The sequence below is a fragment of the Nothobranchius furzeri genome, chromosome 14, assembly GCF_043380555.1.
Source record: "Nothobranchius furzeri strain GRZ-AD chromosome 14, NfurGRZ-RIMD1, whole genome shotgun sequence".
NCBI lineage: Eukaryota > Metazoa > Chordata > Actinopteri > Cyprinodontiformes > Nothobranchiidae > Nothobranchius > Nothobranchius furzeri.
Window position 1 is genome coordinate 11,162,991 of NC_091754.1, and position 14,335 is coordinate 11,177,325.

The 14,335-nt window shown below is 46.5% G+C and overlaps 1 protein-coding gene across 1 annotated transcript; it reads left to right on the forward strand.

The window, feature by feature from the left end:
- The first annotated feature begins 318 nt into the window (after positions 1–318).
- LOC107389884 (olfactory receptor 51E1-like) lies at positions 319–1,248 on the forward strand. Its single transcript, XM_015966298.3, has one exon. It carries the CDS (start codon positions 319–321, stop codon positions 1,246–1,248), a length of 930 nt encoding a protein of 309 aa, XP_015821784.3.
- The last annotated feature ends 13,087 nt before the right edge of the window (positions 1,249–14,335 follow it).

Below are 14,335 nucleotides of genomic sequence, written 5' to 3' on the forward strand. Positions count from 1 at the left end.
ACGTCACATGTGAATTATTAAAGTATTTTTCAAACTTCTGGAAAGTTTCTGTTTGTGTCAGAATCCTCATGAGTAGAAATAAGAGTGATGACGTGAAGCAAAGCTCCATTAAAGACTCTCACTTTCTCTCTCTTACCTCCAGGTGTGGCGTGTCTACAGATCTGATCATTAGCCACACTGAGGTATGATTAGGTTCATCTGATGTTGTCCTCCTCTGGATTTGAATTTCATTTTCACTGCTTATTCTTATTAAAAAGACAAATGATTTTTATTTGTGTTGCAGCAGAAAAGAATAATCTCGTGTTGTTGGTAGGTGGGATGGAAAACAGAACTCCTCCTTTTTATTTTAACCTCACCATGTTTGTGAACATCAGACACTATCGCTTGGTGGCCTTTACGTTTTGTGTGCTGCTGTACAGCTTTATCGTCTCTGCCAACCTGCTCCTGATCCTGGTGATAACACAGCACAGAGCGCTGCACCAGCCCATGTACATGTTCATCGCTCTGCTGTCTCTCAACTCCCTGTATGGCTCTACTGGTTTCTTCCCCAGATTCCTCATGGACCTGCTGGCTGATGTTCATTTGATTCCATATCCTGCTTGTTTTATTCAGATTTATGTCATTTACACGTATAGTTGTAATGATTTAACCATTCTCAGCGTCATGGCTTATGATCGATACGTGGCGGTTTGTCATCCTCTACACTATTACAGAAAAATCACTCCTAAAACAGTGGTGGTTTTGTCGGTGTTGGCCTGGATTTTTCCAGCTTTACTCGTTGCATCAGTCATTTCTGCATCTGCTCAGCTTTCTTTATGTGGCAACGAGATACAGAAAATCTTTTGTGCCAACTGGAATGTGATTAAATTATCATGTGTTAGCATTGATGTTATCAATATTTTAGGCATGATTGTGACCATAACTACGATTTTCTTTCCACTTTCCTATGTCGTGTACTCCTACCTACGGATTTTTCTTGTTTGCTGGAAACAAACAGCAGAGTTCAAAGGTAAAGTTCTGCAGACGTGCCTGCCACATCTCGTTTCCTTCATCGTTCATTGTGTCACGGGATTCTGTGACATCGCTTTGAGTCGTTTCCAGCTGGAAGAAAAAAATCCCTTAGCCGCTGTGATTTTATCGCTGGAGTTTGTTGTTATTCCTCCTGTTTTAAATCCTCTCGTGTACGCGCTTAATCTGCCAGATATCAGGAGACACGTCTTTGGGTTGTTACAGGGGAGCAAAAGATGAACATTTCAGATGAAACAAAACCATAGACTGAGTTTATGGTGTTTGAGTGTGACCAGAACCTCATACTTGAGTCAATATTGTGAAAAATGTAATTATTCTCAAAAAATTAAAACAAATAAATTATTCAATTTAAAAAATGTTTGGCTCTTTTTACATGAATAAATTTAAGGGAAAAATTAACTTAATTATTTTTAATACAAGAAACATAAAGTAAGTAAGTAAAATAACCATAAAACGAGCCAGTGAAGGCATGAAATGCACCCAGGTGCCAAATTAGAAGTTACAGATGACAAATTAATCCTTACTTTGTCTGCAGAACAGATATTATATTATATTGTGTTACATTATATTATATTGTATTGTATTGTATTATAATATATTCATACATAGGACATTGTTATGGTATTTGGGGCTGCATTCATGTCATTTATGTCTTTAGAAGATTCTAGAAGTTCAGTTTTTGCCATAATGAAAATTTTCTAATTTCTTATTATAAAAGACAAAATCTTAAGATTTCCAATAGATGTTAATGGTATATTTCTTTTTATGTTTAAGTGTGTATATTAACAAGTGATTTATTACATTTTCTTCAGAGATTCATACATATTCAACAAGATATTGTGGTCAACTTTTCATCATTAAGCAGAACATTAAATACACTTAAATATAGATTGGCTTCTTTTTGCAGCATACCACCAGCTCTTCAGTCAACAACTGTAATTCATTCTGAAAATAATGAAAAACTGTTATTTTCTAATAGTATATCATTTTTTAAAGCTCTGTATGTGACTTCTCTGTTCCTGCTGCTAAAATTGTTTTTGTCTAGCGGAGGCATCTCTGTAAGACCGCATGGTCTTCTAAACCTCTCCTGCACAGTTGTTTTTTCTTTCAACTGTATATTATTATTATTTAATTATCTGTTTATGTGCAAATGAACAAAACCTAACTGGAGTGGTTTGCCTAACAAATACATATGATTTTTCTTGTTAACAACACAAAATTATGTCAGTTAAAAGCTTAAAATCATCAATGGAAACTCGAGTTAAAAGTTGATTAGCACATGACATGCTCAGTTTTTTTGCCACTATAATTTAGAGCTTATTTTTGAAAGATTTCAAACAAATCTATTTCTACTAAGATGGGAAAAAAGAAGAAAGATGGAAAGTAAAATTTCATTTATTAGGATTGTGATTAAACCTCGCAACTCAGGAGTTTTTCCATTGTTTTCCTTCAAGTGGAGTGGGTTGATGTATACCTGTATATTAGACCATGCAATAAAATGGGTGAAAAATGCGAATCATGAAATGCCACATTGGCCTTTGGAGCCAAACAGTTTATGTAGCTCTTGTAAATCATTAAATAAAGATGTAGATTATTCAGCAGAATAGAAGAGAGAAGACAGAAAGACACCCCGGCTTTTAAATTCCCGAGGATGAGGATAAACGGGAAACTCTCCATCATAAAAGAGAAGAAAAGGAGCATGATCCTCCTCAGAAGTGAGGCGGTGAAAGTGAACTCCCATGTTCCATCAGAGTTATTTTGAAATTTACAACACCGGTACGATCTACTGTGGTGTTACGAGATGAATTTTATTTTTCTACCATAAAAAAATATGACATGAGCAGTAAATATGGATAACGGTTTTAATGAGTTATGTCACATGTATCAGATACAAGGCCCGCGGGCCACATCTGGCATCAGCGTCTGCAGCAGTCCCGTCCTCCGCATCGGAAAACTGAAAACACTCCTCTTCCTCAGCGTCGACTTTGAAGCCCAGAAATGGATTTTAACCGCTCAGTAATCTGCTGCTGACAGAAAGCGCACCGACCAACTTCCAGACCGAGATGATTGAATGACACTCAAGTCAGTATGACTCTATGGCTGCCGCAGTGTTTATCTATCCACACTGACACAACTGCATGGTCCAGCTGCTCAGATGCTCTCCATGTTCAGCAGTACAAACTTATGTGAGCAACTGTTGTCTGTGATGAAGATGAACGAGACAGCACAGGAGTCTCACTGATGAACTCCTTCCTCAGCTCAGTGCCAACCCCAGAGATGCAGGTGTTTCTGGCTGGAACAAGTGAGCATCACAATGAAAGAGACTGGTGCAAACTGAGCTGGCATTATTTTGATTTGATGCACTTTTTCTGCTCCAAAGCACGAAAGGTAATAGGTGAGATTACATTTTCATTTAAAAGAATTACTATTATTTATTTTTGTTGTTCGCCTGTGAAAAAAGATTTCACCTACTTTAAAACAGGAGCTGGAAACATGACAGATAGAATAGAATGGAAATAAATAGAAAATCTCTTTATTGTCCCTCAGTGGGGAAAGCTTGGTGTCCCAGCAACAATAACATTCATTACAGGAGCAACAAAGGAGAGTAAAAAATAAGAATAAACAAGAAAATATGAAATACAAATACTTGAAAGATTCAAAACATTAATAAATAAAAAGAAATTCTGAATGTATACACATTTTAAGGAATACAAATATTTAAAAGTGTTGGGTGTTATAGGTCAACTAATAATTTGTAAGCTTTTACTTACTTTTTGGATTTTTCAATAAAATTCGTAAATATGGAAATATTTACCGATTTATTAATTGATTAGGATATCCGGGGATATCCACGGGGCACCACCCCTTCTAGCAGGGGAAATGAATCCAAACCTCTTATCAATTCTGTCTGAACGTTCCGTGAATCTTAACGAGCTGCAGTTGAATTTTATATCGCAAATAAATCCAATTGAAGACAAAACTTAATTGAATAACATTTATTAACTAATAATCACTTCAGCTCCTTCTGAAGCGTCAGCCAATCAATATCAACCAACCTATTTTATCAACATCAATGAAACAATGAAATGATCCTGTAAACAATCTGACCCAGTAAGTGTGTGTGTGTGTGTGTGTGTGTGTGTGTGTGTGTGTGTGTGTGTGTGTGTGTGTGTGTGTGTGTGTGTGTGTGTGTGTGTGTGTGTGTGTGTGCTGAGATGATGTCCAAAATGGAGACTTGAACACAAAATGTCTGACCCTTTGTCTGGCTGACAGTGTGTGTGTGTGTCTGTGTGTGTGTGTGTGTGTGTGTGTGTGTGTGTGTGTGTGTGTGTGTGTGTGTGTGTGTGTGTGTGTGTGTGTGTGTGTGTGTGTGTGTGTATGTGCCACTCTCACACACACACACTGAGAGCCAGTGTGTGGGAGGGGTGTGGGTGAAAGCCAGTGTGTGTGTAAAGTTTCTCAAACTTTCAGTCAGTGACTTAACTTTCTAAACTCTGAAACAGTGACGTGGCAACTTTCATTTCACAGTAACTCACTCAAAACACTTCAAAACCACTTCACAAAGATCAAGAAACAAGCAAATCAAAGGAAAATTAAAATATCTAACAGAGTCGGTCAGCCTGGCCACAGCTGACAGCTTAGGTATTACAATGAAAGAAAAGATCTTACTTCAAGATGGTCCGATGGCGTATTTTGGTACGGGAAATAGAGGAAAACCGAAGTTACTTTAAAGCAATCGCGCGTTTTGATCGCTTATTCTGAACTATAGGAGAACGGGAGAGGGAGAAAGATAAAAAAAAACAAGGGAAAAAAACCTCTTCCCTTGGCGATCGCGCTGAGTAGGTTTGATGGTTTTCCGCTGCTTTTCCACGGCTTGGCCTCTTGTCGTGTGTCCGGAGCCGTAGCAACGAGTGTCTTCAACCACCAGCTGAAGCTGGAACAAAAGACCTTAAGTTTCGCTTTTTGCTGCGTTTTAAGGCTTTTCAGCGGGTGGAGAGAAACTGTGGCTCCCGCACATGCGCAGAACTTGTTTCCGGATATTCGGCGCCGCTTCCGGGAGCAGGGAATCCTGGGAAATGAAGTTGTAGCTGGCGCTGATGTTTAAATATGCTCTTCAGAGCGCAATTTTGGCACAGTCTTTTGGAGAAATTACTGCGTAATTTTCTCATGAGGGCAGACCCTCAACATTCCCCCTTTTGGTTTCGGGGATCGCGCCAGAGCTCGATCGTCGGAAGCACAGATGGGTTCTTCCCTCATGAACATTGGTCGACTTGATCGTCGGTCGACTTGATTGTCGGAAGCACAGATGGGTTTGTCCCTCATGAACGTTGGTCGACTTGATCGTCGGTCGACTTGATTGTCGGAAGCACAGATGGGTTTGTCCCTCATGAACGTTGGTCGACTTGATCGTCGGTCGACTTTATTGTCGGAAGCACAGATGGGTTCGTCCCTCATGACGTTGGTCTCCTTGGACACCTTTGGTCTTTGTCTTGGATCCTGGTCAGGCACAAAACAAAAGAGGATAGGAAATGGGATAGTCCCCACGCACATAACGAGGAGAAGCCACCCACGCAGGTGGTACGCAATGATGTCGTCGTCCATGCGAGAGGTAGTAGTGTGGAAGGAGGGAGGCCGACGGGCGGTTGACTCCACGAGGGGACAACAGGGGACAAGGATCAGGCAGTCCACAGTCCATGGGGACAGGGATCAGGCAGTCCATGGGGACAAGGGAACAGGGATCAGGCAGTCCACAGTCCATGGGGACAAGGGACAGGGATCAGGCAGTCCACAGTCCATGGGCTTAGCAGGGGCATCCGTGAGGGATAAAAAGGGGCATATCACTGCCGGCCATACAGTTCAGTTCATACAGTACAGTCTTTGGGCTAAAACAAGGACCATAAAACTAAGAGGTACTACATTGTGCTGGGCGGCTGACAGATTCACTGACAGATTGAGCTGGGCCGGCACATAACCACTAGCTAAAATGTGACCAAGTAAGAAACAAAAATATAGAAAACCCCCAAAAAAACATATCATAACATCCAAGAAAATTCATAGCAACCCTGAGGTATCATAAAATACATTCTTAGGTAATACATTCTGTGTGTAGCTTATAAAGAATGTGACATAATGCAACACTCAGATAAAAGTGTGAGGTAGACTAAAGTGAAACTACTCTTAAGGTTACAGAATAACAAAGAAAATGTTGCTCACCCCCTTTAGACCGATGTGGTACACTCACGCTTGGACTCTCTCCGAACGCGGTCACGAGGCACACTGTAGGTGAGCAGGTGCATCTTATCCTGGAGTTTATTAACACGCCTGTAGGAGGAATAAGCTATCACGGCCGTGATGAGCCATCCCAGCCCCAGGGCGACCAATGTGCAGATTAAGGTGGTATAATCTGTGTCTATGTAGCGTCTTGGGTATCTATTCATGGGCGTCAGAGTAAGTTCATGCAGGGTTTGTGTGAACTTAACAAGTTTGGTTCCTTCAGTCAGCAGTTGTTGGTCAATTTCTAAATCGATGGTAAAGTTATAACCCTGGAAAGCATCCATGATCTCAATCTCTGAGTCATGCTGTTCGAGGTTGAGATGATGGAGTGCTAGGTTGCCCAAGTGTACGATTGCACCTGGCGGAACTGAGAGGAAAAAGGTTTGGTTCGGCAGTTGTAACTCAGTGGCAACGCTATGGTGGTCATAAGTTACAAGGGCCGAGTCTGCTGGGGTGCTGATAAGCCATCTGTCACCTGCACGGTCCACTCTAGTATCCATGTCTACATCTTTTAATGTGACCGTAGCTTGGCAATTCTGCAGGGGCGCATCGCTCCTGAGGCCACACTGATAATTGGCAACGTCTCAGACAAATGGGTTACCAAGACACACCCAGTGAATATCCTTGGTTTTTGTGCATAGATCTAAGTTAGGAATCAGATAGAGTTTGTTATCAGCATCTTGGTAAGCTAAAAATCTCGGAGTGTTAAGGTGGAAATGCTTACCGTCCTTCCAAAAACCAACGTTTAGCATGGACTTAAGCCTATAGATGTGAGGTGTCTCAATTACGGGAACATTTAACAGGATACCGAGTTCTAATTTTTCTGCATCAACATGAATGGGAATTGCACTGCCTAGGCTGTACGCTAGGTGGATTTGTGAAGTGTGTACAGTAGAGGGGGTAGCAGCTGTCAAAATGTCTTTGAGCAGATCCAGTGGTACCAAGTACGTGGGAATGCAACCTTTAACCAAGCTGTCCAGCGTGGAACTTACTTCCCTGAGCAGGTCCTGCATCAAATCTCTCACCACTCGTGTGTACACAATATCCTGAGGTATGGTTTCAGACAAAGTCTTGATTGCACTAGAGATTCATTAATCAGAGCAGAGTGTAGGTTGACAGTTACAAGAGTACCCTGTAAGGTTTTAGTAAGTATGTGGCAGTGTGAGTGTCCTGTCACAGTGTCCCGATAGATCATGCGCCCTGGCTACTTGGCCAAGGGGATGTCCCTTTGGCTGACTGGTTAGAGCGTATGACTCTCACCCGGGAGTCAGGGAATCGAATCCCGCCCGGGCCCTCGTTTATCCACCTTGCCACATTTGGCGTTGTTGGCAGGATCCATGTAGTACTGTCAAGTAGGTCCATGGATGTGAAGTTTGTGGCACCCTGCGCGGGAGCACGAGGACGTGCTTGTGGAAAGAGGGGGGAAGATGTGGCAGTGTGAGTGTCCTGTCACAGTGTCCCGATAGATCATGTGCCCTGGCTACTTGGCCAAGGGGATGTCCCTTTGGCTGACTGGTTAGAGCGTATGACTCTCACCCGGGAGTCAGGGGATCGAATCCCGCCCGGGCCCTCGTTTATCCACCTTGCCACAAGTACATCCTGTTTACGGTCTAGGAGGAGGAGTTTCTCTTGGTTAGTGAAAAGAACGGCGGGGGCCTTGTTCTTTGTCGGTCAGTACATGTTAGTGGGTTAGACATGCACTTTCCATTTCCATGCATAGAACTATGTGGAGACTACGTCTACCTCCTGTGGGGAGTCTGGTCTCTTTACCCGCGGGGATGGTTTGACATAGGGTTTGATTTGGTTCGCATGCACCCATTTGTAGACAGGCTCCTGTCTTGCTTTGGTGATGCGTAGCCTGTATGCAACTGGAGAGAGTTTTGCCACGATCTCAAATGGTCCTGACCAGCAGGACAGGAACTTCTTAGCTTTGTCTGCTGGTTGGGCGAACCGGAAGTAGAATACTTTGTCACCCACCTCATACTCGCGGCTGGTTGTCTTTTGGTCGTAGTAGGCTTTAGCACCTTCTACATTGGTGTCCAGTTTCTTCTGAGTGTGTGCAAACGTAGCTCTGAGGTGTGTTTTCAAGTCTGCCACATACTGATGAGCGGTATAGGCAGTGGCAACACTGACATCTTCTGGGTGATACAGGAGGTGCAGTGGTAGGGTCATCAGTCTGCCGGTCATCATCTCAAAGGGCGTAACCCCCGTGGATCGCCGGGGAGTGGACCGTATGGCCATCAGAACCAGAGGGAGCTTAACGTCCCATTCCTTCCCGGTGGAGCAGACGTACTTTTTGAGCATGGAGACGACCATGCGGTTCATCCGTTCGACCTGTCCAGATGACTGTGGGCAATAGGGGAGGTGGAATTTAACTTCCACTCCCAGAAGTTCAAACAGGGATGTCATTACACTGGATGTGAAATTAGTTCCCCGGTCAGAGTCGATGCAGAGTGGAAGTCCCCATTGACTGAAAAAGTGGTTAATCAGCAGTACAGGGGTTGTGACGGCTGTATCCTTTGGCGCTGGAAGGCACTCCACCCACTTTGTGAAACTGCAAGTTATAGTTAGCATATATTTGTTTCCTCTTGCCGATTTGGGAACCGGTCCAACCCAGTCGATCTGCAGGTGGGACCAAGGGAAGGCTATTCCCCTGCGTTGCAGTGGTGCTCTAGCGAGCGGCTGGGAGGGTTGAAACTGGGCACAGATGAGGCAGCCTTGGACATAGCTGTGTACGTCCTTGGACATTGACGGCCAATATGCTACTTCTGTCAGTGACGCAAGGGTAGCTTTTGCTCCGCGGTGACCTCCAACCGGAGTGTCGTGGGCATATGCAAGCATTACTCCTCTGTGGTCGAGTGGAACAACCCAGTGCGGTGGGCTGTGGTCGTGACGCATGTAAACTAACAAATCGTTTTGTAGTTTCAAGTGCGCAAGCTGACAACGCAAGTTTACCAAATCTTGGCTGTCGCCAGTAGGTGGTGACGGTTGTTCAGGCATCAGGCCCTTTTGGAGAAGCTCGCGGATGAGCTTCAGGTCAGAATCTTGTTCCTGCATGGCGACTAGGTCCGCGTTCTGTGGTTTTCTGCCTAGAAACAAGGGTACCCCAACGTTCTGAGGTTCATCTGCCTGTTTAGCATGGCGACAAGTAATTGCGCAGACCTCGTGAACGGCCTTGGGTGGAAGACACTCGTCTTTGAATTCCCAGCAGGTTCCCTGGTCAGCACCGAGCTTAGCAAGGTGGTCAGTTTCGTCATTACCATCTTTCTCTGGACCTAGGGATCCTGGAGTGACCTTTGACCTTTTTCCAGTAGACCATTATGTCTTTCTCGGTGGTGAGCAGATCACACACTAGGAATAACTCCGAGTGTTTCAAGTCTTTGTTCCTGGCGTTTTTCATGTGGTTCCCCTTCCAAATGGGGAAGTGAGAAATCAAGCTGTGTCTAGCGGAGTTCGAATCCGAGCAAAGGACGATTTGAGTGATGTCCAAGGCTGCCGCCTGCTGGAGGGTTATCAACACTGCAGCGATTTCGGCGTGCTGACTAGACTTTTGGCCCAACCGGTAGTGATTTGGTTGCTTAGTCTACCCAAACGACTCCAACCCCAGCACGGAGCTGGCCTTCGTGAAGGTAGGCGCATCCGTCAGTGTAGACTTTCGGAAGCCCTTGGCAAACATTCTCATCAAAGTAGCGATGATTGGTTGCGGTTGGGTAGACTGCGGCAGTGGTGTCCAGGGGGCCCATGACGGAGTCAGAGTCACAGTGCTGGCAGCCTGCTAGCCCTTGTCCTAGCGCTAGCTTGTTGTTCTGACCATACTTGACCTCAATGTTGTATCCTTGGAGCACCATCATCCACGTCGCAATGCGGCTGTTTGACACTCTTCCTTCATGCAGTCGCTGGCTGTTCAGGAAGGTGATGGGCTGATGACACGTTTCAATGATCACTTTCTGTCCTCCGATGTAACTACGAAAGTGTTCGACGGCCCAGACTGTAGAGAGGAGAGCTCTCTCGCAGTCTGAGAACTGGAGTTCCACCTTGCTCAGAGGCTTGCTGGCGTATGCCACGACTCACATGTCCTGATCGTGTCTCTGCTTCAAAGCAGCGCTCAGGCAGTGAGAGGAGAAAGTAGCCTCTATGTAGAACTCTTTATCCTTGTCTGGGTAAGCCAGACAGGGTGCGGACGCCAATTTCTGTTTTAGGAACTGGAAGGAGAGTTCTTGGGGTCTGTTCCACACGAACGGTGTGTCGTTCTGAAGCAGTTCAGTGAGGGGCCTCGCTATTTCAGCGTACTCCTCGATGAACTGCCTGGAGTAGTTGCAGACTCCGAGGAAGCTCCTGAGTTCGGTCAGATTAGCTGGGGCTTTGATGTCCTGAATGGCCCTAATGTGTCCCGCTTGGGGCTCGACTCCATTAGGGCCCACCAGCAGTCCAACATACTCCACTTTGGTTCTACACCACTGTCCTTTGAGAATCGCCAATTTAGCTCTGGTGTCAGCGAGCTGTTGCAGCACATGACGGAGCTCGGCCAGGTGCTCCTCGAAGGTTCAACTCCTCATCAAGATGTCGTCAACATATATGAGGTTCCCTCTGGAAGCAACATCTGACATGGCTTTGTGGAGGAAGATGTTGAACACGGCAGGTGAGTTAGAGTAGCGAAGGGGCAGCGGTTCCAAGTATATTGGTGATTTCCAAAGGATAAAGCCAGTTTATACTGGTCCGCCGGCTCAGCCTTCATGGTCCAGAAACCGTTGGCTACGTCAACCGTAGAGAAGAAACGAGCATCTCTGACTCTGGCTAGCTCTTGATCTAAATGGATCATAGACCACCTGGAGAGAGGTACTTGTTTGTTCAGTGCACGATAGTCTATGGTGAGACGCCATTTCCCAGTCGGTTTCAGAACCGGCCAGATGGGAGAGTTGTAAGTGGAGTTATACTCTCTGATGATGTTTACCTCCTTCAGCTGATCGAGGATCTCCTGGATCGACTCATAAGCAGCGAGGGGAATCTTGTACTGGCGTACAAAGGTAGGAGGGGTGTTCGGGTTTGTTGGAATGCGAACCGTGTGCAGGTCTGTGAGTCCACAATCCAGGGAGTCCCTGGATAAGACGGACTGAAACTCATAGAACAGGCTTCTAAGCTCTTCTCTCTGCTCCTCTGATTCCAGCGCATCCGCTTTGTCAAGCTGCTGGCTGACTTCGGCCTCATAAGGTTCAGAGGAGGAGGGTCTCTGGTGGTCCGGGCTTTCAACCGGTGACCCAGATAGCTGAGTATTTACTGTAAAACCCGTTAGACACTGACTGCTGTCAGTATCTAAGGTTGTGCTGCAAATGGGTTCCTCAGGAAGGGCTTCATGCCGCTTAATGGTAATCATTTGTGAGGGGAAAGTACTAAATATGTCTGCACCAACCTGTCTGTCGTTCACGAACAAGGGAAGTTGTCCGATCAGGGGGACTGAAAGTTCGAAGTCAAGGAAAGAGCTATCTATCAGCATGCCCAAGGGCTTTCCAGCCGGCATGTGGATAGGACTACAGGTCGGATTTTCGACCAACAAGTAGGCAGACCGATTGTTCAGCTCCAAAAGGGGCATGCCACAGACGGCTAAGTTGAGCTCCAAGAAATGCGGTGATGGCTGGAAGAAGGCTTGTGTGCCTGGCAGTTTCTGATGCTTCATCAGAGTCAGATGAACAGAGAGTTCCTTTGACCTGTGGGGGCAGAACCGTGCTGGCCTCAACCACTGCTCGGCAGGCCTGTGGAATGGTCTGTCCGAACAGCAAGTGTTCAGGGCCTTCTGAACGAGGCTCAGAGGATGGTGTGGCGCGGGCCCAAAGGACTTGATTGCAAGTGTCCAGCTGGGCACCTAGTCGAACCAGCAGGTCTGCTCCAATGAGTGCAGGTGGGTCAAGCTGTGGTATGATGCTGATTGTATATGGGAGCTGTCTTGCTCCAAGCTGGATAGTCAGAGAGCACACCTCTGGCACTTTCAGGAGCCTCTGCAGCCAAGTAGCTGACAAGAGCCGGTGGCTACGTGTCACACTGACCAGCAGGGGGTTCTTCTGGCGCAGGTGTTCAAATGTCTGCTGGCTGATGGCTGACTTTTCCGACCAAAGAGCAAGGCGAGCATCTGAGATGTGGGTGCAGTTGATGGTGAGACCACCAACTATGTGTGGTGCATATGGCTGCAGGCTGACATTCTTCAACGAGCAGAGAAAAGACGCATGTGTGTGGAGACGGATTCCAGGAGCGGTTTCGTGCCTTTGCAGGCGGACATCGTCTGTGGGAGCCGTAGGGAGGGGCATGACCTTGGAACAAGGGTTTTGCGGTTCACTTAAGCTGACTTCAAGAATGGAGGATGGTCGGCTGCTATCCGGGCTCCAGGGCTTAGGTGTGTCCACTTGAGCCCAAAGTTGACCCTTCTGGCAGTTGATGAGGGGAGCTAGATGTTCAAGCAGGTCCTGACCAATGAGAAGTGGTTCAGTGTCTAGCTGGCAGACATAAAACGGGTGAACCAGAGTCATGTCTTGGAAGGTGATGTCCTGCCACGCCCGGTTAGTGATACACTCCCGGGTCTGGGTGTAGCTGGTGATTTTCAGGTCACAGGGTTCAACCTGGACTGGTTTCCCGAGCGACTGCATGGCGTCGGACACGTGATGGAACAGTGTGGAGCACATCAGGGTGATTTCTGAGCCGGTATCCAGCAGAGCATCAACCTGTATGCATCAACCTACATTGGTGCTACAGTACAAACGGCGAGCATGATCATGGTTTGTTAAGTCACCGAGGAAATTCAGAAATTTAGTATCAGGTTTCTCTGGGGGGTAGATTTCAGGAGATTCCTGTGATCTACCGGTAGTGTTCCCCCAGCTGATCAGGTAGGTCCTGGCCACTCTGGGGGGGTTGAGCCACGCCTAGTCATGCGGACGGTGGCTCAGGGTCTGGCTTCTTAGAAGAAGACTTTGGTGCAGGGGTCTCATCTGCAGATTTCAGCTGTTCCTTCTGTTTAGATAGGAACTGCTGAAACATTTCCTGGAGGTTGGCTTTGGTCAGGGACTCATCCGTGGACTCGTGTTCGGGACCTACCTGTGGGCGGCGCTCCTTAAACCTTCCATTGTTCCGACCTGCTTGCCGTTGGTTTTGGTTGGGCCACTTCCTGTCTGATTGTCCAGACCTAGGTGGCTGCCAATCAGCACCCCCTTCCCCTGTGGAGGAGGTTGGGACTGCTTTTGCGGTTTAGCGGGTCTAGGTTTAGCAGATTTTGGCTTAGTGGGTGGAGCTTCTGTGCTTTCCAGCTCCAAACGCGGCTCAGCATCGGGAGCTAGGTGCATGACGCGTTGATGTGCATCAGGCTTGTGGGGCTTCCTGCCTGTTTCCCAGGCCTGCTGAGCGTACCTCCTAATCTCCTGCATTGTTAGTTATTTCATTCTACAATACATTGAGACTTCGGAGCGAACACACTCGTGCAGGTTGTGAATGAAAAGGGATCTGAAGGCAGGGTCTTCCTCGAGCCCAGGGGCGTTTCAACCTTGTAAATAAGCACTTTTGAGTCGGCGATAATACTCTCTGGGGGGTTCATTCCTCCCGTGTTTGATGGAGAAGGCCCCCATTGTAGCTGACGCAGAGTCGGCATACGTAGAATATTCATCCCTCAATGCTCGGCAGAGCGAGGAGTACCGATTTCGAATGTCAGGTGGTAGAGTTTCCATGTAACCATGCACCGATCTAGATGTGGTTTTCCAAATTAGCTTGAGCTTTTCCCTTGAAGAGGGTGCTGGAAGATCAAGCAGACAACGTTCTATCTCCCTGAGATAGTCGTCGATGTTGGACTCACCGGTGTTAGGATCAAAGCGTTCCATGTCCTTAGCTAACGATTCAATTTGACGTTCACGGAGCCCTGACTCACGGTACGGCGCGTCATCCTCTGACTCTGACCCACGGTCTGTCTCAGAGTGCGCTGGATATCGTTGGTGTGTTCTGGGCTCCCATTGCTGATTCCTGGGGCCCAAATCGGGGTCCGGCATGCTGTGGCGGGCTGCTG

Bases quoted from the DNA above. Each gene is read 5' to 3' on its own strand.
- LOC107389884 (XM_015966298.3), top strand. From the start codon at position 319: ATGGAAAACAGAACTCCTCCTTTTTATTTTAACCTCACCATGTTTGTG.